Below are 26,437 nucleotides of genomic sequence, written 5' to 3'. Positions count from 1 at the left end.
GATTTACTGTACACAACTAAAATCTAAAAATAAAGGGTGCTTTATACAATGGAAAGCGCAAAAATGTAAAGTTTATGGATTGGAATATAAATGTAAATAAAAAAACAAATAATAACTGGGCAGGATCACTTGAGCTTTATACAGTAAAAATGAAGGGGACACCCCTGCCTCTACCTTAATATCACATATGTACTAACCGCTCATATTACAAATGTTCAATATTTGATTTTACTTTTATATACATTTCATCGGACGGATTCACAGTTTCTGCAGAATGGAAGTTCTCTTGGTATGCAACCTATAGCACATATTGGTAGACATTTTTTTGATTTTGTCTAAATCGGTACAACTGTTAATATCAGGCAATATTTGGGATCCACACACCTCAGAAAATATATATAAATTGGAACAAGTACAAAGAAGAGCTGCAAGATATACTTGCAACATGTACAGATACCACAATACCAGCAGTGTATCTGATATGATAGAACATCTAAAATGGCAATCCTTACAAGAACACAGATTAAAAACCAGACTCCAAATGTTGCACATAGTCATTAAGGGAGCTACCATTTGATTTTTATGGGGGGCTAGGATGACAAATTTTGTCTTGCATTTTTTTTTTTTAGCTGTAATCTCTGTCCTGCCTTTTTATTTTTCACTCTAATCGGTCCTGCCTTTGTTTGGGGAAAGACGGCTTGAAGCCGTCAATTCCCTAATGGGGTTGGCCAGAGTATCATTCCCTCACGTCAATCATTTTGTTTTGATAGTTTGGAAACCCCCTCAAAATGTCATACTGAAATTGATGACAAGGAGAACAGATTGACTTTAAATACATTTTTTACACATTTCCCTTCTGTTTCTAGTGAAATTATCGTATATTGAGCTTTCCCTTACACTATATACGTTTCTTTTACAGTCCGGAAAAATCAGTATTACGAAATATTCTAAATATATCTAACCTAGTGACGTCATTGTTGGAATGCCACACTACACAGGGATATCCTTTATTCATTATAAAAATCATTCACAGTATTTATATATTAATCTAAAATCCGTATTTGTTAAATGTAAACCTAATGATGTTTGCTGTAGTGTAGATGATTTACACACCAACATGCAATGCTTTAATCTGAGGCTATAATCAGATAATGTGTAGGTCAACTTTCGCGGTAAACAATGTCAATGGGGATACATGAGATTGGGGAGAGAAACGGCAGTTTTCATTGTTTCTGTAAAGTTCTGTTTTTAGAATCTTCCTCCAATTCAAGAGCACCTCAATTGATGAGTAATTATACACTAAAATCAAAGTAAATGTTTCTGAACACTTAAAATGTGACATTTAGTCTATGATAAGTAGTCTTCTATATAAAAAAAAAATTTGTGTACCAACATAATTATTGAAATGGTTAAAAAAAAAAAAAAAAAAAATTAAATGTTGCTTCTTGTAGTTTATACCTATTGAGATTGGGGAGAGCAACTGCAGTTTTCGTTCTTTCTGTAAAGTTATGTTTTTAGAATCTTTCTCCAATTAAGGAGCACCTTAATTGATGAGTAATTACCCACTAAAATGAAAGTTCATGTATCTGAACACTAAAAATGTCACATTAAGTATATATATGATAAGTAGTCATCAATTAAAAAATAATTTTGCATACCAACATAATTATTGTAGTGGTCATTTTTTTTTTTTTTCACTTTTTTTAAATATTGCTTTTTGTAGTTTAAAGCTTTTTATTCATGAATTTTACAGATATATCAAAATGTGGGATCTGGAAACAAACTTTACACAGCTTATATCAATCATATTTGATTTTATAAGAACATGTATCCCTGTGATGAGAGTTGTAACTGGGAACTTTATCAATGGAAAATTAAAACTGAATAGATTTTTCAGTCCTCACTTTCTCATGTTTCTTGAGAAGACTGTCACAAAAAATTGAGAATGGTCTTAGCCTGCCGTTCAGGTGTACATAATTAAAATTCTTAAATATATTGTAGTAGTTGTTGAATTCAATTGAATTTTAGATAATTAACACCCAACTTTAATCAAATGTTTTCATTTAGAAGGTGCAGATCTCATTGGTCCAAATTGTCTCTATGATGAATTCTTGACTAAGGAAATGATATAACAATAAACAACAATTAGTTTTATTATTGTCAGCCTTTCTATATGTTCTAGCTGTTTTTTTGCTCATTCTTTGTATGTAGACTATCAATAGATACCCCCCCTAAAAATTGAAACAATGGCCGTCTTTTCCCTCAGAGCTCTTCAGCTCTTTGATTTTTAGTTTATCCTGACTTTTTTTTACCTAAATTGTCGTCCTGACTTTTTTTTTTTTGCAAGTGTCACATCCTGCCTTTTTTTTACTCAAAACTCCTGTCCTGCCTATTTTTTTTCAAATTTCATCCTAGCCCGCCTATAATAATCAAATGGTAGCTCCCTAACAATGAAATTGCCACACCATCGCAAGATATACTAAAAAAAAGCCAGTCTAAAACCAGAACTACCCATCAACAGACATACAGACAACTTCAGTGTAATAAAGACACCTTTAAATTTTCTTTTTTCAGCCAAATAATCAAAGATTGGAACAAATTACCACCTGATATCTCAAACCAAACCTCTACAGACAACTTTAAGAATGCACTCACTCATGAGTTGCTTCTTAAAACATACTCTCATCTAAACTAAATGTGCTTATTTATATTGTTTTTATCTTATACATTTTTGTAGTTATAAAAAAATATATATAAAAAATGTAAAAATTGAAACTTAAAAAATTGTAAATTTCATAAATAAATAAAAGTAAAAAAAAATGAAATTAACTTAAAACAACCTCATACAGGCATGCGCCGGAAAGTAATCCTCAAAAAGTTGATGGTATTCCTTAACTAAAGAAGAAGAAGAGAAGAAGAGTCAATAATCAATTTAACGATATCAACTTGATTTTTATACGCCCTTTAAAATGTTGATTATTTAAATTTTAATTATGTTATACAAATGTCCGGTGTTCGTCCATCTATCTGTCTGTCCGGCGTAAACATGTCTCACCCTTTCTTGAGAACGACTTATCCAAATTTCATGAAACTTATTATAGTTGTTTCTTATGATGGTCAACTCAAATGATCTGTATACTTTTTGGTGAAAATAAGATCAAAACTTTTTGAGTTACGGCACTTTGTAACTAAAACAGGGCGGTGTTTTTTTTCACATGTCCCACCATATATCAAAAACGATTTTGGATTATTGCTTAAAACTTAACACAATTCTTAGTTATATTAATCTTAAGATCTGTATACTTTTTGGTGATGATTCAAAATTTCATTTTTGAATTATTGAGTATATTGTAAAAAAGGGGGAGGGGGTTTTCACATGTCGCGCCTTATCTCAAAAACGATTTATGATTATTGCTTAAAACTTTACACACTTCTTTGTTATATTAACCTAAAGATCTGTATACTTTTTGGTGATGATTAAAAATTTTATTTTTCAGTTATTTAGTATTTTGTAAAAAAGGGGGAGGTTTTTTTTACATGTTGCGCTGTATCTCAAAAACAATTTATGATTATTGCTTAAAACTTTACACACTTCTTTGTTATATTAACCTAAAGATCTGTATACTTTTTGGTTTTGATTCAAAATTTTATTTTAGTGATATTTAGTTTTTTTGAAGAAAAAAAAGGGGGGGTCATGTGTCCCTCCGTATCTCAAAAACAATAAATGGAACAAAGCAGCCTGGGTATATAGGGCTGCTTTTATGGTAATTCAAGTTACCTTTTATTCACCTTCTTCCACTTTAACATCGGTGCAGATATCAATAATAATTGTTAGGTAATAGTCAACAATACTTTTGTGATGAAAATTCAGGTTCGATGCACGTACTCATTATGTGAATTTTTAAGTTCCGCAACTTTTCTCGTGGATATATGGGGATCGAAAATACTGTTAGGTTTAAGGTTTAAAATGTGAAAAGCCTTATTTTCATTATATGGGTTTTTTTGCAAATGATGAAATTTAGAATAATACACTTCATACTCATAATACTTATCATTGGTTTAATAAGTACTTTCTTTTTAAGGATTAGTATCAGTTTCCCTAAAATTTGTTTTCGACGATTTATTTTTAGAAAATAAAACACATAAATTGCTCAATTGACAACATTACGGACTATATATAGAAGATGTTTGATTTTCCTATCAAGTTTTGTTTGGACTTGGAAGCAGACAATTACTGTACGTGTTATAACAATACAGATTATATGAGTCATTTTGAATATCTTTCTAATATTGGCATACATCAAGCAGACATGGCGACACATGTCTCCTGTAAATTGTAACATTGATTGATCAACAAGTCTTTACCGAATTGTTTTCTGATATTTGGCATCTGCTTTTATTATTTTAAAATGTACTGAAGCACGAAAGCAAACTTGATGATATGCCCAAGACATAAAAACAATAAAAGCCAATAAGCGAATTAGCTTAATCTTCAAATTAATGCATATATATTGACCGGTATCCATGATGATTTGAAGTAGCAATCACTAGTCTCTGATTTGTGATTCTTTTAATAGGAATTTAGTTCTTAGATGTTATATATATATATTTACAACTTATAACAATAAACTTATCATCGATACAATACTAGGTGGAGATCGTCCTTTTTTACTTTCAAATTTAAAGCGTTTTTCTTAACTCAAAAGGAATCATATTCCTCTTCATTGGAAGTTATTATGTGGTGTTTTATATTTTAAAATGGTTTGTTATGTTATACTATTTTGTATGTTTTCATCAGTCATTTTTCCTATTATAAATTGTTAAAAGTTCCTACAACGAACAAAATAAAATTAGTGATATAACCGACAACAACGGGTGACTCCTGTGATTTCCGTCCAATAAACTGAGCCCCGTTTAACCAATGTTTTTAAAATTTACATTGATACCGATGACATTATTAATTTCAAGTAATATATTGACACTAATGTGCCTTTATTTATTTTCAATTGGTACGTGATGTCGATTATATGCGATATCTTTGAATTTAGCCTTTTTGTATATAACTTTTAATTACAAATGGGGCTCAGTATGAAATAAAATGTAGTCAGATTACCAAGAATCTACCAGGGACTAAATATCGTAGATTTTAAAATTGTTTCGTATTTTTTAAACACAACAGTGTTATTAGATTAAGGCAAAAGTAATGTCCACAGTGTTCCAAATCCCGCTAATTGACTTGGACGCAAATCAATGTATCAAACAGAATACGATGGAATCGGAAGGGCTCAAAGTGGAGACTGTGTCCATAGACTGGATAAGCAATCAGACGCAATGTGGATCAACTCATGTTTATAATATCATAATCGGGAATCGGACAATCGGCATAATACAGCTAAGACCGTCAAAGCATGTTGCTAGTCAGTAGACAACTTACGAGTTCGATGCATTTCCGTCAAAAAGTCTGGTTTTAATGAACATCATTCGTGCGTTTAGGGGAGTCGTCACTTCTGTTCCAATGTAAAGCGAGTGGTTGGAAAACTATAAAGGCTATTGAATTCTCACAATTGTCTTTCAGCACAGCTGTCATTAAGGAATTGTGATTTTTAAAAGTTCCTACAGAACATATATTATTTCTAGTTTATTCTGCATAATGGCAATCAATAAGACGCCTGATTAACGTTGATAGTGCAGGGATACAAGCGATCCTCTCTATCTGGTAAATGACGTCACAAAGGCGCGCATAATTGACGAGTTTTCGCCGTTGACGGATAATCTCGAAAGTGGTCTGTTGAGACACAGACACATCGTATTGGTCAACCAAATCTTGATCAACGTACACATGACGTATATAGTGTTGATTACATTTATTATTCTTCTGAAAACTGTTGGGCGTGAAACAGGCGTGTTGATATACTCTAAGTAAAACAGGCATATTATAATGTTGACGGTTCCGCTTGTTATTGATTTTAATTCCGTTTCTTTACATTAAACATTCTTAAGAGAATGCCCTTTTGAATTGATATTTGAGGAAATTAATATGGCGATTTAACACATATGTATTAATGTAAGGATATGTTTGATTACTATACATATTGCAATAAACAGGTTCCCCAGGATATCACGTACTGATAGGCGCCAACAAAAATATGTTTTATTTATAAGAATATCAAAAAGTGTGAACATACCATAATTTGGCAGTTTCATATGAAATTTTTAATTAGGGCTGTAAGTACATTTTACTTGGAAGGAGTGAAAATTACTTAATTTGCTTTATTACCGTCATAATTTAAGATTCCTAAATTTTTTGCACAAAAAATGCACAAAAATCTGTATCAAAAAGATATTGGTCTTGTGCTGGAAATACGTGTTAAACAATATTTTTATAACATGCACATTCAAGATTTTTTTCTGACATCACTCATCGATACAGTATACGCCGTTTAAACAATACAATTGCACCAGTTGATATGTTTGCTGAGGGCTATGTACTTTTGAAATAAAATTTGAAATATTCCAATGTTGTTTCTCTTTTTATCACCAAAGTATAATGATCTGCCAAGTCTAGAATGAAATGCTTTGATGAAAGTATGATGTATATTAGTGACAAGTTCTTCTTGTGTTAGTGTATTGTTTATGCAATCTGTTATCTTTGCTTTATAAAATTTACTGTTTGTTTACAGTTGATGAAGGACTCGTGACAGTACAAACACCGCCTTCGTCTCCACATATCTTGAGTCAATTATATACCCCCGCTTTAAAAAAGGGGGGTATACTGTTTTACCTCTGTCTGTCAGTCCGTCCGTCCCATGAAACTTTCGTCACATTTTTCTCAGGAACTACACATCCACCCTTTCTGTAATTTGGTATCAACATTTATATATGTCAGCCATACCGTGTGATGCGTTTTCAGATTCATCACTTGACAACTTCCTGTTTACCGAACACTTGTCTGATTTTACACATGATAGCCAAGTTGAAAATTTTCGTCACATTTTTCTCAGGAACTATAATACAAGGATTTCTGAAATTTGGTTTCAGGATTTATATAAGTCAGCTATACCGTGTGATGCGTTTTCAGATTCATCACTCGACAACTTCCTGTTTACCGAACACTTGCATATTTTTACACTATTAATATTATCCACTTGCGGCGGGGGTATCATCAGTGAGCAGTAGCTCGCAGTTTCACTTGTTTTATATGGGTGACCAATAAACATGATAAATTGAATAAGGTAATTCCATTGATTGGGTTTTTTTTCTAAAACAAAGTGCTACTAAATTCATTTATTTATTATATTTTTTTTGCAAACAAAGTAGCGTCTTGCATGCGATTAAATAGATAGAAAAGATTTACAGATCGAACATACACTTAGTTCTTATCTATTTTGTCGTTTCGTTTTTTATAATTTTTTTGGGGAAAACCATAAGGTTATTTCAAATACGGCACTAGACCCAACATAGTCCGTTTCTCCAATGACGATTTCATTCTGCATGCATAAGTCACATGATCGCCTCAGATAGTTAGGCTTCTTTCGGGTCAACATAATGTTTACATTTGTTTTTATGGGTTGTTCGAGGATATCAATTAAGCTCATTCATTTATAAAATAAAATCCAAAAAAAATGAGAAAGTATAATTTTGATGTTTAAGAATGTAGCCGTTACATGCTAAATGCTGCTTGTGAATGTCTTTATATACTAATAAAATAGAATAAACACAGTTCATTCCAAGATTTCATTTATAACTTAAGTAAACCTTGAATGCTTTTACGATGTCAAGTTTTAATTTGTGTTAATGTTCATGTTTCGCCAGTTAACTTGGTGTATGAACCAGTTTAATTATTATTGCGATAATGCTATTTATAGTCATACGTTTGTGTTGTAAGTGTATTTCGCACATGGCTTTTCCCCAACTTGATTTCATCTATATCATTCATAACTGTTAAAATACATAAAGTACTGTCTTTCTTGTTGAACCAAACTTTTTTTAAATGTTTTAACTAACAACTCCTTGTACTATGCAAGAATGGTGCTGTAAAATATGATTCTAATGCCATAGAATTAAAACAATATTTTGTTTAGCTTCCCTCGCCAGAGTGCTGAATTAACATCTGTGTGTTTTTTGTTTGTTTCAAACGAATTACTAATTTGAAACATGTATCTGCCATTTCATACATTCTTACCATGTTTACTGGAATGAATGCATATTTATTGTCCTATGTTACCTTTTCATATTAGGCTTGTTCAATGACATACATTGGTTAAGATATGTCTGATGACACACATTCTGTACTTTTTGTTTGACAGACATACCAATTACCAATTTAGTTCTCAGTAGAGCCATTCGAAAAAATGCAATATTCCTCCTGTGAATGTAACACTTATCCCGATTATTCTATTTGTTTTAAGGATTGGTGCAATTACCATTGTTATATAACAAGTACTTAGTACAACATGATTTTATTGTAACATTAGCAATCTGTTATATTGTCTCAGTAATAGATCATTCTTTTAATTTCCAGTAATGTTGAATCAGGAATACAATTTTACATTCTCAACAAGTGTTTGGGGCTAGACGGAGAGTTTATATAACTATTTTAACCTATTCACCTATTCTGACAGGTCATTGCTCTTGGTTATGCACTTTTCCCCTGACTATATCCTTATATTATTACATTACATGAACTGAAAAAAATGTTTCTTCACGCGAAAAAATGTCGCTGGGCATACTTAATTTTCCCTGTCCATCCGTTCGTCCGTCCGGATATGGATACATGATTTGTCTTGCTATCTCATCATATAGTTTTTAAAGGCAGTGCTTTAAGGCCTGACTTTCAAGTCATGAGGTTCATCTTTCCTTACGCAAATCTTTGCTGGGGGTCATTTTGCAAGAAATAGATCCGGAAATGTTTAAATTTCTCCTCTACTTTTTGTGGTATGTATTGGTTTTTGTTCCTTTCATTTACATTGGGAAATAAAGAAACGATCAGTGTGTATTGTTCGTTTTAAAAATCTGTTTATTAATGTGTCTTTTGCATTATAAGCAGTCAATCTGATTACAAACTATCATTATTCGAATTCCGTGTGGAAAGAGGTCCGTTCAATTTCGAGTACTATTTGCGATCTAAAGATATTTTAAAATCATTTCACTCGTTGATATAACATGATATTATAATTAAAAGTCGACTGACCGTGAATTATATTGCATAATATACAATTTAAAGTATTTCTGTACGTGAAGCCGTATGACGTTATAGTTATTTCGGTCTCAGTTATGTAAAATATGAAATTATCGTTCCTGAATAGGGTTCCACTAATTAAAGACAAGAAGCGTCAAAAAGTGATAAGAAGCGACAATAAAATTAAAATAGCGATAAGAAGCGACAATATAATTAATTTAGCGAGAAGAAGCGTCAAGAAGACTATATAGCGACTATACATAAATAAAAAAAATGTCATTGCAACAACTTATTCCCCATAGATATTAAAAAAAACATGCATTATTTTTTATTATAGGGGCGGTTATAAAACATTTTTTATATTACTGTACATTGATAGATAAAAATATGTTTTTATTAAGAAGAAAGGGATTAGTTTTTATTAGATATAAAAAAAATATATATTTTATGCACACGCTAAAAATTGGCCATCAAAACAAAAAAAATTCAATTTCCTTTTAAAGAATTTATTGAATCAAAACCATGCAATATCATTTCCTTTCTAACAGTGAAATTCTTCTTTTTCATAGAGACATATTTGATAGGTGTAGCTTCACCCTATCACATCAAATGAGAATAGCCTCGTGAGAGAATTACGATTCGCTTGTCCCTTGTTAGTTATTGTCGCTTCGTCACTAAATTAAACTTCTTGTCGCTGTTTGTCTCTAAAATTCTTCTTGTCTCTTATTAGTGAGACCAGTCAGTTCCGTCCTTAACTTCCGTTTTTGCACTGCAAAACAATCACACAATTAACGATGCCTAGTCCTTGTTGGTGTGTACCTGAGTGTCATTTAAGAGGAGGACTTGCATTTCTAAATGACTTAATAAGAAGGAAAAGTTGGATCAACGCCATGGCTCAAACGTAGATTGTCATGTGCGATGCAATCGTAGAACCCATATCAATCAGCTGTTGTTTGCAAGGCACATTTTACTGAAAACGACTACGTTCAGGAAACTATTCATGGTAAAACTTTATTTTCTTTAAGAAATATATACTGTTATTTATATAATCACCATGCAAGTAAACCAAAGTCTGTTTGCAACCGCAATTATCGTTTTAGAATAAAAACTTAAAAAAGGGGGGGTGAATTCAAGACGTCATAACTTTTGGGATTACGATTCAATATCATCTGTTTGACATTTTTTGGTTAATACTACAATTGTATGGTTTTTCAACAGGGACTCGGTTAGCAGATTAAAATTTTGTTAATCAATGTTTTTTATATTTTTTTTAGTATTTCCTGTCTATTTGTATTACTTTATTAACGTATTTGACGATGTCATCGATATTTCTTTGTTTTCTAGCAATGTGCACTTTACTATCCATATCCGTATACTGAAAAAACCTAAACCTAGGTTTTTTCAGTATACGGATATGGATAGTAAAGTGCACATTGCTAGAAAACAAAGAAATATCGATGACATCGTCCAATACGTTAATAAAGTAATACAAATAGACAGGAAATACTAAAAAAAATATAAAAAACATTGATTAACAAAATTTTAATCTGCTAACCGAGTCCCTGTGGGTTTTTCTACAAGAGATATATTATACTGATAATTATTTTAGCAGTAATTATGTAAATTTCGGTTGTAATGACAAGAATTCATGAGCTATGCCTCGGGCTTTCTTGAAGAATATCAATGACAATGTAAACAGGAACAAAACATTGACATGAATGATGCTCTCCACCTATGTTATAGTTATTTAGGTATGTGTGTTGCACAAGTCTTTCACAAGTTTCAAAAAAGCTAATGTTATAAAACTTTTTTCAGGGCACATACCCACTTTATAGAGACTTGTCTACTGCCATGCATTCCCATCCTATTTTCATGCACCATTTGTAAGCAAGAGACTGAATGGTTTACAAAATTAAATATCAGGACGGTGTCCCGTTAAACCAAAAGAACTAAACTGGATGAATATTGTAGGAGAAATCTAGAGGAAAGTTTTGATTTGTGAAATTTGTTTTCCTGAACAGATGTACATTCATCCTGCAGGAAAGATTTATAACTGTCCACCACCAACTGACGAGCTAATGTTGAGCTTCACAGATGGAATTACTCAAACACCATAAATGCCTATGTTTTCAGCACAGATTTCACAAATCATGACACAGCTGTGCATTTTTATGCCCCACCTACGATAGTAGGGGGGCATTATGTTTTCTGGTCTGTGCGTCCGTTCGTCTGTTCGTCCGTTCGTCCGTCCGTCTGTCCCTCTTCAGGTTAAAGTTTTTGGTCAAGGTAGTTTTTGATGAAGTTGAAGTCCAATCGACTTCAAACTTGGTACACATGTTCCCTATGATATGATCTTTTTAATTTTAATGCCAAATTAGAGTTTTTACCCCAATGTCACGGTCCACTGAACATGGAAAATGATAGTGCGAGTGGGGCATTCGTGTACTGGGGACACATTCTTGTTTATACCTGTTAAGAGTCGAAAACTAAATATTATTTTTATATAAATAAACATATATTGTGTCATTTTAGAACTTATATTTTTCCGAAGGATGCATGAATGAAAGTAGTGAAATTCATTTTGCTTTGATATATAGATTTGAATTACAATTGTTCATGTTATTGTAATGCATATAAAAATAAGGAGATGTGGCACAATGTAAATATATGATATTCTGTGAGTTTATCAAACTAAAGGGGATAAGAAATGGGTATAAGCAGTTACAGGACTGTACTACTGTACAATCTCCAACAATGAGAAAAACTCATACTGTAAAGAGAATTTCATATTTACAAGTAAGTTTTGTTTTTGCATTGAATAATTTTCTTCTATTGTCTTAAAAGCAAATATGGGAAGTGGTTAAAATGCTAATGAGACAGCTTTTATGGCCACCAGATGTCATTGTTACCTTGATTAAAAACTCCTTTTTAGCTCACCTGACCTGACTCATCACTTGGTTTCGTCGTCCATAAACTTTTACAAAAAATCTTCTCTGAAACTACTGTGCCAAATTTAACCAAACTTAGCCAAAATCATCATTGCGGTATCTAATTTAAAAAATGTGTGGTTAGACCCGGTGAACCAACCGAGATGGCCACTATGGCCAAAAATAGAACATACAGGTAAAATGTAGATTTTGGCTTATAACTCTGAAACCAAAGCATTTAGAGCAAATCTGACGTCACATAGGGTGAAATTGTCTCTTCAGTGAAGATCTATCTGCCCAGGAATTTTCAGACAAATCTGACAACCCGTTGATGGATTGCTGCCCCCAAATTAGTAATTTGAAGGAAATTTTGCAGAGTTTGGTTATTATCTTAAATATTATTATAGATAGAGATAAACTGTAAACAGCAATAATGTTCTGCAAAGTAAGATCTACAAATAAGTCAATATGACCAAAATTTTAAGTTGACCCCTTAAAGAGTTATTGCCCTTTATAGTCAATTTTTAACAGTTTTCATAAATTTTTGTATTTTTTGTTAATTTTTAAAAAATATTTTCAACTGTAAATACTGGGCCATGTTTATTATAGATAGAGATAATTGTAGCACCAAGAATGTTCAGTAAAGAAAGATCTACAAACACATCCCCATCATCAAAAACACAATTTTGTCATTTTATATGTGTCCGTTGTTTAATATGCACATAGATCGTCCAAGGTGAGCGACACAGGCTCTTGAGAGTCTCTAGGTCATTAATACAGGTAGATAACTTTATCATGTTTATACTGAAAAATAATTTTGCTTGGAGGGAGAATTTTAAAAAAGTTCTGTCTTCAAAAGAGTTGACATGTTACTATGTACATTTTTAAAACCATTATGTTACTTGATGTTCTAGCAATACACACAGAACGGAGACTAGTCAATCTTTGTGAATTATTTTTCATAGGATAGGAGTAATTGAATATGTGTATATAATCAATAATTAAAAATAGTTTTATTTACATTAAAAAGGAAAAGTTCTTATGTCTTAAAAATGCATTTCATGGCGAGGTACAGAAAATATACTGTAAACAGTAGACTATAGATATAGGTGAACTAGGTACAAGAGAACTCTAAATCTTAAATACTACAAACCACCTCTGTTCTATGGAAGATAATGATATAACTGGACTAGAAATACACACAACCTGTAATTAACTGCCTTTACAGCGCTTTCGCGCTTTGATTTTGTTTAGCTACAGCTATAATATTTTGCTGGGTGTTCTGCATATAATAAAGATGTACATATCCACAGGATTTAATTTTTTTCATATATTCTCAAAATGCAAGGTAATGGACTTTATCACTTTTTTTTACTGCGAATAGAATTGTAAGATTCATCATCATACATGGAGTTAAATTTATAACGACCGCACAGATTTCACTGTCGTATACTGGTATGTCGGTGGTCGTCATCGTCCGAAGACATTTGATTTTCAGATAATAACTTGAGTATAAGTGTACTCATCTCTATGAAACTTTACATCAGGTTTCCACACCAACAATGGATTGTTCGGATTGATATTTACGGGTTACGGCCCTAACCTATTAGGAAAAGGGTGGACACATTGCTTTTCTGATACCGGGGATCCTCGATACGCTGAATATAACCGTATTAAGATTTTGGATTTTATCTTCTAAGTTTGAATTAAACAAATAGTTGAATTCATGGTCTTTATGATATGCAGAATTTAAAAAAAAATGTATTTATTTTTTTTATTTTTTATTTTTTTTGTTTTCAAGTTCAAATCAGGGACACGCATTTATTTTTGTTTGACTTCAATAATCAAAAGTATGAATGTGATATATTCTGAATATAACTATTTAATCATATTTTCGATTTTGGACCCTGTGATCAAATTGGCTTACATAGACAAAAAAGAAAAATCAATATGCAAAATGATTTAATTTCACTTACAGAGAACATTATGATGTTCTGTCACTTAGTATCATAAATTATACTGAGTGCATACATCTCATACATCATAGGGAACTATTTTGGATTTAGCTTCTAAGTTTGAATCTGACAAATAGTTGAATTCATGGTCTTTATGATATGCTGACTTTAAACACAATATGTTTAAATTTTTTTTTTATTTTTTTTTTCCAGTTCAAATCAAGTACCCAAATTTACCTTTGATTGATTTTGACAACAATATGTATGGGATATATGCTGAATCTAACGATGTAATCATAAGTTGGACTTTTAGACCCCGTGTTCACATTGACAAATAGGAAACATCATGTTGCAAAGTAATTGAAATTCGCTATCAGAAAATGGCCGATTTTCGGTCACTTAATAACATAAATTTTGATGAGTGCATACATCTCATACATATTAGTAAACTGAGATTCTTATGTGGATCTTTTCCTAAATGTTGAAACAGATGGATAACTTCTAACTTGAATCTATGACAAATTTTACTATTTTCAACTTCACATTTCTCAGCAGTAACAAACACTCTGCTCCATGGTTTTTCAATTATTCATTTTTCTGACTTCATTAGCAGAGGTGTGTTTCTTTCACAAAAACTTCCCCAATAGGGTTTTTAGTAATGTCAACTGAAACCGACACACGATAACTTTAACGGTCAGCATCTAGAACTGGCTGACCAAGACCAAGTGTCGGAGTCTTACCTTACGAGATACATGTTATTTCCTCTTAGAACTTTAGAAAACCACAATAGTTGTCTGATCTTTATTTTTTTCTGATTGTGACTTATTCCGAATGTGATATTTTGGCATAGAGCAGACTCATCCAGTCTCGCACCTTTTGGAGTTTATGCGATTTTCTCACATTTTCTGATTTACCGTAATTTATCACCTCTTACTTTCGATGCCCTAATTAAGGTATACTTTTTATTCATTTTGCTTCTATCAGTTCTTCAATTTTTTAATGATTTTAAGATTTTGGTAACGAGCATCAATTAAGAGACATGTCTTGTCGAAAGGTGCATCTTGATGTCATTTTACATCTAGGGTAATGCATGTGTGGATTTCGTCCCTTCATAAAAGAAAATTTTGTCTCGTTATTTCTGCAACTTATTCTCACATTGCCACCTTATTTATATTGTTTTTATCGAAGATGCTACATATTTTCTACTGTTAAACAACTTTTCATAATGTTCAAAAGGAAACCATATCTATCGTAGAAAGATAAAACACATATTGCTTATTTTATGTAATTCTTGATGAGAGTCAAAATAAATACAAATTTATATTTGATTTACGAAGCCCTGTATCAGGTCAGTTAACTTTTTTCTGTCCAGACACTGACCAACCCAAATCCATTAGCTGATCTGTTTCATGTTAGACATTATTGGCAGACAGTCTGGTAATTAGATCATATACAACATAAGTTATATCAATGTACTAGAAACAAGGCAATTCAATTGTTACATTTCATATGTCTGTTTGGTCTTTCACAGGTTCCGAAATACATCCCATACTTCAGTAAGCTCATTACGGACAAAAAGGCTGAATAAGTTAATAAAAGAGCAAATATTGTACAGTTGTATAATAATACAGTTGGGTAAAAAGAAGAAAAAAACTAAATTCAACTTGAAATGATTTAATAAATTGTGACAATTTATAATTCATCGGTTACACTTGATTATACATTGTATGGCGGATAGTTTAGTTTCGACATATTCATTTATAGTCGAGCATGTGACGCAGAAAGGTCGACATAGGTATAGTGATCCTGCGGTGGTGTTAGTTCACCCCTTACAAACTGATTATTTCAGAAGGTATAAGACATGGATCCTTCATGCTTTGCATAAAGATGCCATATGTTATGTAGTTTCCGTCTCTTATATGTCCATTTTCCTTTTTTAATTAACTATACTTGAAATATGCATACCTTGCAAGGTGTGCATGTCCGTCAGACAGTTTTCAGTTGACCTCGACCTCATTTCATGGATCGGTGAACAAGGTTTTCGCGATCAAGTTTATATCTCAGATACTGTAAGCAATAAGTCTCCTGTAATTGGTGTATGAATTGATTCTAAGGTGTACATGTCTGAATGGCAGGTGTCATCTGATCTTGACCTCATTTTCATGGTTCAGTTGCTACAATTAAGTTTTTTTGCTTTGGTCCATGTTCTAACACTATGCAATAGGTCAACTATATTTGGTGTATGAAAAAAAAATCAACGAGATACATGTCGTTTTGGCGTTTTTTATTTGACCTTGACCACATTTTTAAAAGTTCATTGATTCATGTTAAGTTTTTGTTTTTGGTCTTTTTTTCTTGTAAATAAAGGCAACAGTAGTATACCGCTGTTCGAAATTCATAAATCGATTGAGAAAAAAAAACAAATCCCGGTTACAAACCAAAACTGCGGGAAACGCATCAAATATAAGAGGAGAACTACGACACAACAGAAACACAACACTAAAAAGTAACACACACAGAAACGAATTATAATATAACAATAGCCATTTCTTTGACTTAGTACATGACATTTTAAGAAAAAAATGGTGGGTTTAACCTGGTTTTGTGGCTAGCCAAACCTCGCATTTTTATGGCAATGTTGAATATAACAAAAACATGACACCATTACATTATAGGAATACAATACAAATAAATTCAAGAACATTCAGGACAGAGAATTGTTCACCTATATTTCCGATAGGAATTATTGTAAGGTGTGTATGTCTGTCTGGAAATTATTATCTAACCATGTAACGGTTGTGTTTGAAATCGTGGATAATTTTAGAATTTAAAAAAAAAAACATCTGATTGACACTTCATCACGATATTTTTTTTAAATTTTTTACTGAACAATGATTGATAAAATCGTAGAAAGATATGCAGGGATAAATCAGACATTTGCTTTACTTTATTCGTTATGTGGAGGTTTATGAAAGAAGTAAAAAGTCAAATCACAAAAATACCGACCGCCGAGGAATATTTAAAACGGAAATTCCCTATTTTAATGGCGAAATCAAAAGCTCAAACACAATGACATCAAACGAAATTTTATATTCCTGACTTGGTATATGCATTTTCGTATTTGATTTTTTTTATAGCTAGATATGTACGTTTTACTTTTAAAAAAATAAATAAGTCTTCAGTTCGTGAAGGAAATACACCTTAAAATTTGACGTCATGATAGAAATTACCTGACGCCACAATGGAAATGAACATTCAAGCCAAAAATAGCAGCGTGTTAGGAAGTCGATGTAAATTTACTCCCAAGACACCTGTATTTGTCATAACCTCCCTCAACTTTTGGTCTTCATAGCTTTCCGACTTCGTACCTTTTATATTAATAGGTCAAAACTTTTTTATTCGACTGTCACTGATGATATTTGTGTAATCTAAAATAAACTCATCATAGATACCAGGATTGAAATTTTATATTTATGCAAGACGAAACACACGTCTAGCATACCCAGTTAGAAGCATGATATCTTTTTTTTAATTTCGCATCGATTGTGACATAACGAACTATAATGATTTGCAAGTAAAATAGGATTGTACTTCAATGAAACTATAGAACACCTGGTTTTGGATTGTATTGCAAACATTACACTCAATAATGTTTATAAACCCTTATAGAATCTAGTCCAAAAAGTAAACGTTAGTTGGAATTGGAAAGTTTTTTGTAGGTGGAAACTATTTTTGTCAAGTAGAAAGGTGTAACATTTGTGCAATTATGTCTTTTCAACGGTTAATCGATCAGCTTTGAGTTTTCCAACTACCATCCCTTTCTCATTAGATTCGTTGTAGAGCTTGCAGTTACGTGTTGGACTAGCCTTGACCTTTAATTCTCTTAATATATTTAGTCATAATCAGTTAAACAGAATAATAAGAATGTCATAAAATGTGCATAAAAGGTTAAATGTTTGTTAATTCTATAATTTAATCGTAATTGTAGCATCTTTGCAATAAATCTTGAGCGTCCTAGACTGACGAGCAATGTAGTGCAACCATGTCAATTTATAAACCCGACTATAAGGAGCAAAATAGAATGTCAAGATATTATTGCATAATTAAACTGTCGTGGACATTGCAATCTGATGCTGATGATCATTGTTTATAGAAATGAACATGGCGGTATTATGAATTGGAATGTCTAGACGATGTACTCAGTAAGATAAGAATAAATTTGTTTAGTATAATTGGAGTCACGTCTTCAGACAAAAACAATCAAGAGCTTAAAGAAGAAATAAACGAACTCGGAATATAGAGATATATAAAATAACTTTGTTTTCATTTATAGTTATGGAATAATTGCGACCTAAAGACAATCGAAGGAACCTCCTTTGAAATGTCTGATTAAAATTTTCGTAAACCACGTCATAAAATTGAACCCTTAGGATAGGGTGCCTCTCTTGAAGTACCATCCATCTTTTGACTACATGATCCTTTAAGCAATAGCACTTGTATTTAGTATGTATTCCGTACAGTGGAGCATCTTCGCTAGCCAAGGGTTACGATCCACTCCCGTTCTCTTCACCCTTGGCAGATTGAGCCAACATTTGTGAAAGTAATGTTGCGCCATCTATCGGAAGATTAAAGTCACGCCCATTCCGAATACATTATTATTGACCAATGGTAGCACTTGAACTTTTCAATTTGGAGGTTAAAAAACACAGTAGCGTCTAGAACCTACACGCTTCATAAAGCCGGAAACGAAAATATACGTCAACATTCATGCTTTTGAGCATGAAACATACACAGGAACTTCTTCTTTTTGATTAAAAACATTCAAGTTGTCACTAAATATAGTCGTATGATTATAGAATGTAAAGACTTGTTCCACAATAAACACGTGGCAATTGTTTACAAACACTTTCTACATTTACACGTGATCATGTTATAGGCGCTTTTTGATTGGATGCAGCGAGTTTCGACTGCAACCAATAAAAAATCCTTACCTTGTGTCTCCGAAATTTTATCTCAATCCGCCAAGGGTGAAGAGAACGGGAGTGGATCGTAACCCTTGGCTAGCGAAGATGACAGTGGAGTTACATGCCGGATTGCAAAATATTTATTATCTAAGCAAACCGTCCCCTTACCTGGGCGTTTTTCTATATAAACGTGAATTTTAGATCTTAAAAAAAAATGAAAATCAACTTGTCTAAAATTTTATTTCAAAACTTATTTTGAAAATCTCTATAATAGACCTGTTTGTATGTAAAAAGTGCAACCTTAAATACTCTTAAAAATGATATTATTTTCATAATTTATGTACTGATTCGTAGGGGACATTTGCAACTGCTTTTAAACGCACATCTTTTGACATTTTTATGTCTCCTATTGACATTCCAGTTTGTTTAACTTTATATACTATAAAGATCTCAATTTTTTCTGAATTGGAGAATCATTTTTTTATCGATAAAGACTAGACAGTACTTCACTTATGAAGGTACACCTCATGTTACATAATGGACATAGTTTTATAGTTGACAAAACCGTTTCGTAGTGGACAAACATTTTCGTAGTTGACATCAACCCTATTCTATGTTGATAAAAACATACTGAAAAAAATTACATGAAACTAACCCTTGTTATTTGTTTTGCAGGAGTATGATTGAAAAAAGAGTAAATAGTTATCAAAGGTACTACGACTGCATAGTAGTGGTTGTGTCCACTACGAAACGTTTTTCACCCATACTTGTTTCGTAGGTGACCGATCTTTGGTGGACATATTCACATGTTTTGTTTTCCCCACAATCCGGATATTGCAAAAGTAACAAGAATGATCCTATTCATCCAAGCACATACTAAGGTGTACACTGATATGTTTTTCGTAATTTTAAAAACAGATACTGAAGGATATTTGACCCTTTTCGTAGTGGACATTAAAAAAATACGGTAGATTTCTGGTCCATTTCATGTGCTCAATGTTTTTGGACAACAATTTAACTGCCGTTCTAAAAGCATCACTTCTTTTGTAAGACCTCCCAAGGGTGACTGGGGAATAGAAATATGGTCACTTGGTCTTCTCCCGACCGGCAGTAAAACGCTTACCGAAGTGGGGAGTCCGTTTGGCTGTGCGGGATGTATTAAGTTCGCAGTCACGTCCGGTCAGAATGGGGACGTTAAATCCGATGTCTCGTGCAAAGAGAGTGCCACGCTCTTTGCACGTTAAGAACCCTTGAAACAACTGTTTGAGGGCCCGTAGGTGGCCTGTTGCAAGGCAAAATTGCTGTCCCTATCCAATATACCCTCATTATCCTGTGTCAGTCCAAATTTCCCCGACCATCATCCCAAATGGCCTCTAATATGACAAGACCTACCTATTGTATGTATTGTGAACTTGTTCTCGTCCTAAATATGCATGAAATATGCCACTGGACGTTAAGCAACCAACAATCAATCAATCAGTCTTTTGTAAGAACCTTATGTTTATATCTCTTGCAAACATTGATTTTATAAAACTATTTATTAGCAAAACTAAATGACTTCGCTTCGTAGTGGACATTTTGTCAGGAATTCCAGGGACATACCTTCTAACATTAAAACTCCCTTTTCAAAAGCTGTTGATTAAAATATGTTGGCTCTGAACATACTTTTGAATAATTAAAAAAACTTATATTAAGTAAAAATAACATTTATTTCTACCTTTTTACAATATTTTAAAGAGTGGATGTTGAACAGGAGGTCTAGGGACAAGCCATTTTGGTTATTTTAAACCATTCAGGAATTAATATCTTAATTATCCTTCTAAAAATAGTATATTTCTTTGCTTAAAAATGTTAAAATTAATTCAATGTACTGGCTATACAAAAAAAAAATCACTTGTAAAGGTCAAACACATTTTTTTTTTTTGAATGGGTTGGACAAGAAATCACGTTTTTATTGACACCTACACTTTTAATTAACACTTTCTCTAAATGTTTGTTGTTTGTTTTCTTTTGAGTGTGTCAAATGAGTCTATAAATATTGCATTATATTAAAAAGTAGAATGAAGAAAATGATTGCTGATTGGTGCAGTATCTCCTCACATTAAACAAGGTGGCCACTGCAATTAGGTTGTAATGTTCACTCTTGAATTATAGTCTGTAATCACTATTATAACGGTTCACTCTTGAATTATAGTCTGTAATCACTATTATAAAGGTTCACTCTTGAATTATAGTCTGTAATCACTATTATAACGGTTCACTCTTGAATTATAGTCTGTAATCACTATTATAACGGTTCACTCTTGAATTATAGTCTGTAATCACTATTATAAAGGTTCACTCTTGAATTATAGTCTGTAATCACTATTATAAAGGTCCACTCTTGAATTATAGTCTGTAATCACTATTATAACGGTTCACTCTTGAATTATAGTCTGTAATCACTATTATAACGGTTCACTCTTGAATTATAGTCTGTAATCACTATTATAACGGTTCACTCTTGAATTATAGTCTGTAATCACTATTATAAAGGTTCACTCTTGAATTATAGTCTGTAATCACTATTATAAAGGTCCACTCTTGAATTATAGTCTGTAATCACTATTATAAAGGTTCACTCTTGAATTATAGTCTGTAATCACTATTATAACGGTTCACTCTTGAATTATAGTCTGTAATCACTATTATAAAGGTCCACTCTTGAATTATAGTCTGTAATCACTATTATAAAGGTCCACTCTTGAATTATAGTCTGTAATCACTATTATAAAGGTTCACTCTTGAATTATAGTCTGTAATCACTATTATAAAGGTCCACTCTTGAATTATAGTCTGTAATCACTATTATAAAGGTTCACTCTTGAATTATAGTCTGTAATCACTATTATAAAGGTTCACTCTTGAATTATAGTCTGTAATCACTATTATAAAGGTTCACTCTTGAATTATAGTCTATAATCACTATTATAACGGTTCACTCTTGAATTATAGTCTGTAATCACTATTATAAAGGTTCACTCTTGAATTATAGTCTGTAATCACTATTATAAAGGTCCACTCTTGAATTATAGTCTGTAATCACTATTATAAAGGTTCACTCTTGAATTATAGTCTGTAATCACTATTATAAAGGTCCACTCTTGAATTATAGTCTGTAATCACTATTATAACGGTTCACTCTTGAATTATAGTCTGTAATCACTATTATAACGGTTCACTCTTGAATTATAGTCTGTAATCACTATTATAAAGGTTCACTCTTGAATTATAGTCTGTAATCACTATTATAAAGGTCCACTCTTGAATTATAGTCTGTAATCACTATTATAAAGGTTCACTCTTGAATTATAGTCTGTAATCACTATTATAAAGGTTCACTCTTGAATTATAGTCTGTAATCACTATTATAAAGGTTCACTCTTATGTCGATTTTAGCGCTTTAAAAGTACCATGTTCTTCATAAAGAAAATGACTGTACTAAATCAGGAATATGACAGTTGTTATCCATTCGTTTGATGTGTTTGAGCTTTTGATTTTGCTATTTATTAGAGACTTTCCGTTTTGAATTTTCATCGGGGTTCAGTATTTTTGTGATTTTACTTTTTGGTGGCCTCCGGCTGTTTTCTGCTCTGTGGTTGGGTTGTTCTATTTTATCTGATATTACAACCCTTTCATATCTCTTTCATTTTGATTAGTAGGTACAGATAATTAACCGATTACGTCTTCTTTTTTAATTAATTACTATGTAAATACGTTCAAGTCAATACAGTTAACCAAACCAAATAAGAATAGCACGCAAAATGAGATGGTATAGCAACTCGTGTTGTCGAGTTCCGGCTATTGTTTCAGAAGACACTGTCGGCTTCAGATGATTATATCGCCTTCAGAACTAATACAGTTACTTGTATATGAAAATAAAAGTATAATTAAAATACCAAAGATACAAATTCAACAAAATCCAAGGCAAATTTAAAAAGAGGAAGTCCATAAAAAAACTGATGAATTCAAACGATGTCAATCAACAGGACAAGTGAAGAACAACTGCCTTATTTTTTACTTGGTACAGGCAATTTCAGAAGAAAATGTTTGGTTAAACCTGGTTTTATAGCTAGCTAAACCTCACAGAGGAGAGAAGTCAAGTATTCGGAAGATGTATCGTTGCGTGGTCATCTCTTAATGACTTTGCGAAATATCATAATATACAAGAAAATCGGTACATAGCATTCCATGTTTACTGTATACAAAGCGTTTGTACTACTAAGTTCTAGTGCAAATATTCAACAGATAGAATACATGCTATTTATTGAATTAGGATAAAATTATTTTATATAGCCATTTGCTTGATTGGTTCTGCTTTAATGTGGTTAGATTTGTTTATTTATCTGAGGAGTTAAAACGAATTTCTATGTGAAAACGTAGTATCGTAGTGCCCTTGACCAATTTTTTTTCACAGTTAATATCATTAATAGCTAGACGATCGTATATCAGGTAAATTGGTTCAACAAATTTTGCTGTTTGAAATGCAGCCAAATCAATGAGGATTCAATGTCTGGGAATATATGTAGAGCTTTCTGCTGATATGTGGAATTAACGTAATTGGCAACAAAACATATTTAGTTGTGGTACAAAATGTAGAATGGTTGCTGATGACCTATTACATGTATTAAAGGGGCACTAGCTACGAGATATATAAAAAAAAAATAATAATATAATATGTTTTTTTGGTTCAATCATTAATGAAAGTGAAATAGTGAAATAATAATTTGCTTTTAGCAGCCAGTATGGTTCAATTTTGTCAAAATTCTAGTAAGCTAAGGAACATTGATGATGAATTATTCACTTACAAGTGAATAATTCGACCTCATTGAATCCGCATTCATGTGAAATTCAATTTGACCCCTTAGCTAGAGATGGATAACGCATGCATTGTACGTGTTAATTTATTTAAAGGAAAAGAATGTCAACATTGAAAGTGAAACAAAGGTAAATCATTTGATTGACTGATTCGATGGACAAAAAATCATTCTTATACAGGTAAAAAACGATATTTAACAAATGTTTTTAATCTATGATATTAAATTGAACAGACCTAACAAAATCCAAGCGCACCAGTTCGCATATCTATTTATATTTATATTTATGTTTATATCGCTTATATGACCAGCGGATGTCTTTGGATGTCAACTCGTTAGTTAATTAGATGGCAACTAAACTAAAGTACACATGAAACGAAGCTACATAATATCGAGCACCTGCTTGTAAATTGTTTATTTTAGACTATTGTTTTAATAATTTGGATAAATGGATAAATGTTTTATACTGTAATGAATCAAGTACTTACATTTGATTTATGACACTAATCGGTTACCATGAATTTGACAGCTAGTGCCCTTTAACAAATCTCTACTAACAGTATATAAAAAAATAAAAATACAACAAAAGTCCAAGGGAAAACCTCAATATATTAAGCGCCATTCGATAAAATAGTTATCAAAAGTACCAGGATTATAATTAAGTACGCCAGACGCGCGTTTCGTAGATAAAAACTGCATCCTATCCTTTACGAACCCTAGTTATATATTCCATTTTCATTTAATATATTTAGCTAAATCTAAAAATTTAATTTGTTGGGTGTGTTCTTGTTTCATCTGCAACTTAAATTGTTATAGACAAGCTACATATACTAAAGTCTAGAAAAAAACGTTGAAACACAATATAAGATAATCTGTTATCAGAACAGCGCTGCCAGGATTATCCCAAGATTTCGTGTTTTGTAGAGAGAAAAAAGTATGATGTTGACTAGTAAAAATCATAAAATAGATGAATTTTATGTGAAATGTACTTATGTATGAAATGAAGCCAATATATTGTTCTTTTTAACATTGTTATTTGAAGATTACGTTCCATAGCATTAAAGTAAACAACAGCTATCTAGCCATTATGGATCTGAAATTCTTAATTATTTTTTTCATTTTAAGATATTTGTTATCATTTTTCTAAAATGTTCTATCTACACTATATAATGAAAACAAAATCGACAAACGTATTGATATGTTATATTTTTGATTTCAACGCCTTTGCAATGATTTTTAGTTTGGGCACTTTTTTTAAAATCTTGCGATTCAAGATCTAAATTTATTACACAGCATGGCAATTTTTCAGAGTCTCTTGAAAATTAACTAAGTAGGTCAGCTTCATGTGTGTGAGTTCTAACGACAATGACGGACATTATGGCGTTTTTCGAGCTAGTAACGTGAATAATAAAAGATCGTCCAAAAATATTTTTTTAGCAAATTTTGATCATTAAGTTATTCGGTTTGTGTGTTCGTTCGTTCGTCCGTCTGTCACATTTCACGTTAAAGTTTTCGGTCAAGATAGATTTTGATGAAGTTGAAGTCCAGTCAGTTTGAAACTTAGTACATATATTCTCATGAAATGATTTTTCTAATTTTAATACCAAATTAAAGTTTTGACCCAAATTTCACGGTCAATGAACAAAATTAATGATAGTACGGCTAGGGCATTCGTGTTCTATGGACACATTCTTGTGTTTCGCTCTTGCAGATGTCCTTCAATGCGTATAAAGCATATAAAATATGCGGTGTTGAAAAATGTCTCCAATAACTTTGTAACTATTATAGCGCTGAATAGAATATGGAATATTTGATGTATGTTAATCATATTAATGAGACTCTGAAAGTTTCAAATTTTTGTTGATTTTAAAATTTCCTGGTTAAAACCCTGTGAGTGAAAGAATTTCAGGGATTATAATCTTTCGATATTTTGGTTTTTATATGTTCCAGTTGATAATATAATTTGTTTTATATGCATTTCAGATAGTAGCTCTCGGACCTTCTACACATTCAGAGTTGGAAAAAGAGTCCATGGAAATTTTTGGAACCGCAGAAAAACCGGATCCTCAGTCTTTGATTGAGGTCATCAGAAAATAAAACAGAGTTTTACTCATATTAAATTATTATGTTTTTCAGTTTTTTTTTATCAAGTTATTATGAAGAACAAATGTAAGGGATTAAAAAGGAATGTTGATTCGGGAAATGTTTTTAATTTCTTCAAAATAAAACAGACTTAGACAAGTGTCTACCCTATTATTTCAAACCCGGCTTCAACAAAATAAAGGCGTCTAAGTCATATATAAAACTCTGTAGCGACAATAGGCAACTGTCAACCTTATATGTCAAACTCTGTAGCAACAATAGACAAGTGTCAGCCTCATATGTTTAACTCTATAACAACCAAAGGCAAGTGTCAACCTTACATGTTTAACTGTGTAGCAAAAAAAGACAAGTGTCAACCTTATATGTTTAACTGTGTAGCAACCAAAGGCAAGTGTCAACCTTATATGTTTAACTCTGTAGCAACAATAGACTAGCGTCAACCTTATACATTTAA

At 32.0% G+C, this 26,437-nt stretch overlaps 1 protein-coding gene and 1 long non-coding RNA gene across 4 annotated transcripts in view; both read left to right on the top strand.

Annotated features, from left to right (window-relative positions):
- LOC143073418 (uroporphyrinogen-III synthase-like) overlaps window positions 1-26,015 on the top strand; it is a 53,808-nt gene extending 27,793 nt beyond the window's left edge. For 2 of the 3 annotated variants that reach the window (XM_076248957.1, XM_076248956.1), the window contains one exon: window positions 25,864-26,015. In XM_076248957.1, the coding sequence (XP_076105072.1) occupies window positions 25,864-25,977 (114 nt within the window). In that variant the 3' untranslated portion in view covers window positions 25,978-26,015. Of the gene's footprint in view, window positions 1-6,680; window positions 6,744-25,863 lie in introns of those variants that run through there. The other variant, XM_076248958.1, reaches the window with a different exon arrangement.
- On the top strand, window positions 8,805-11,704 carry LOC143073417 (uncharacterized). The gene is made up of 2 exons (XR_012977494.1): window positions 8,805-10,181; window positions 10,994-11,704. It is a non-coding gene; the product is annotated as an uncharacterized LOC143073417 (long non-coding RNA).
- Window positions 26,016-26,437: the final 422 nt, after the last annotated feature.

The sequence above is a fragment of the Mytilus galloprovincialis genome, chromosome 4 (assembly GCF_965363235.1).
Source record: "Mytilus galloprovincialis chromosome 4, xbMytGall1.hap1.1, whole genome shotgun sequence".
Taxonomy (NCBI): Eukaryota; Metazoa; Mollusca; class Bivalvia; order Mytilida; family Mytilidae; genus Mytilus; species Mytilus galloprovincialis.
Note: the sequence above shows the minus strand (reverse complement) of the source record. Positions and strands in the feature narration are given on the sequence as shown.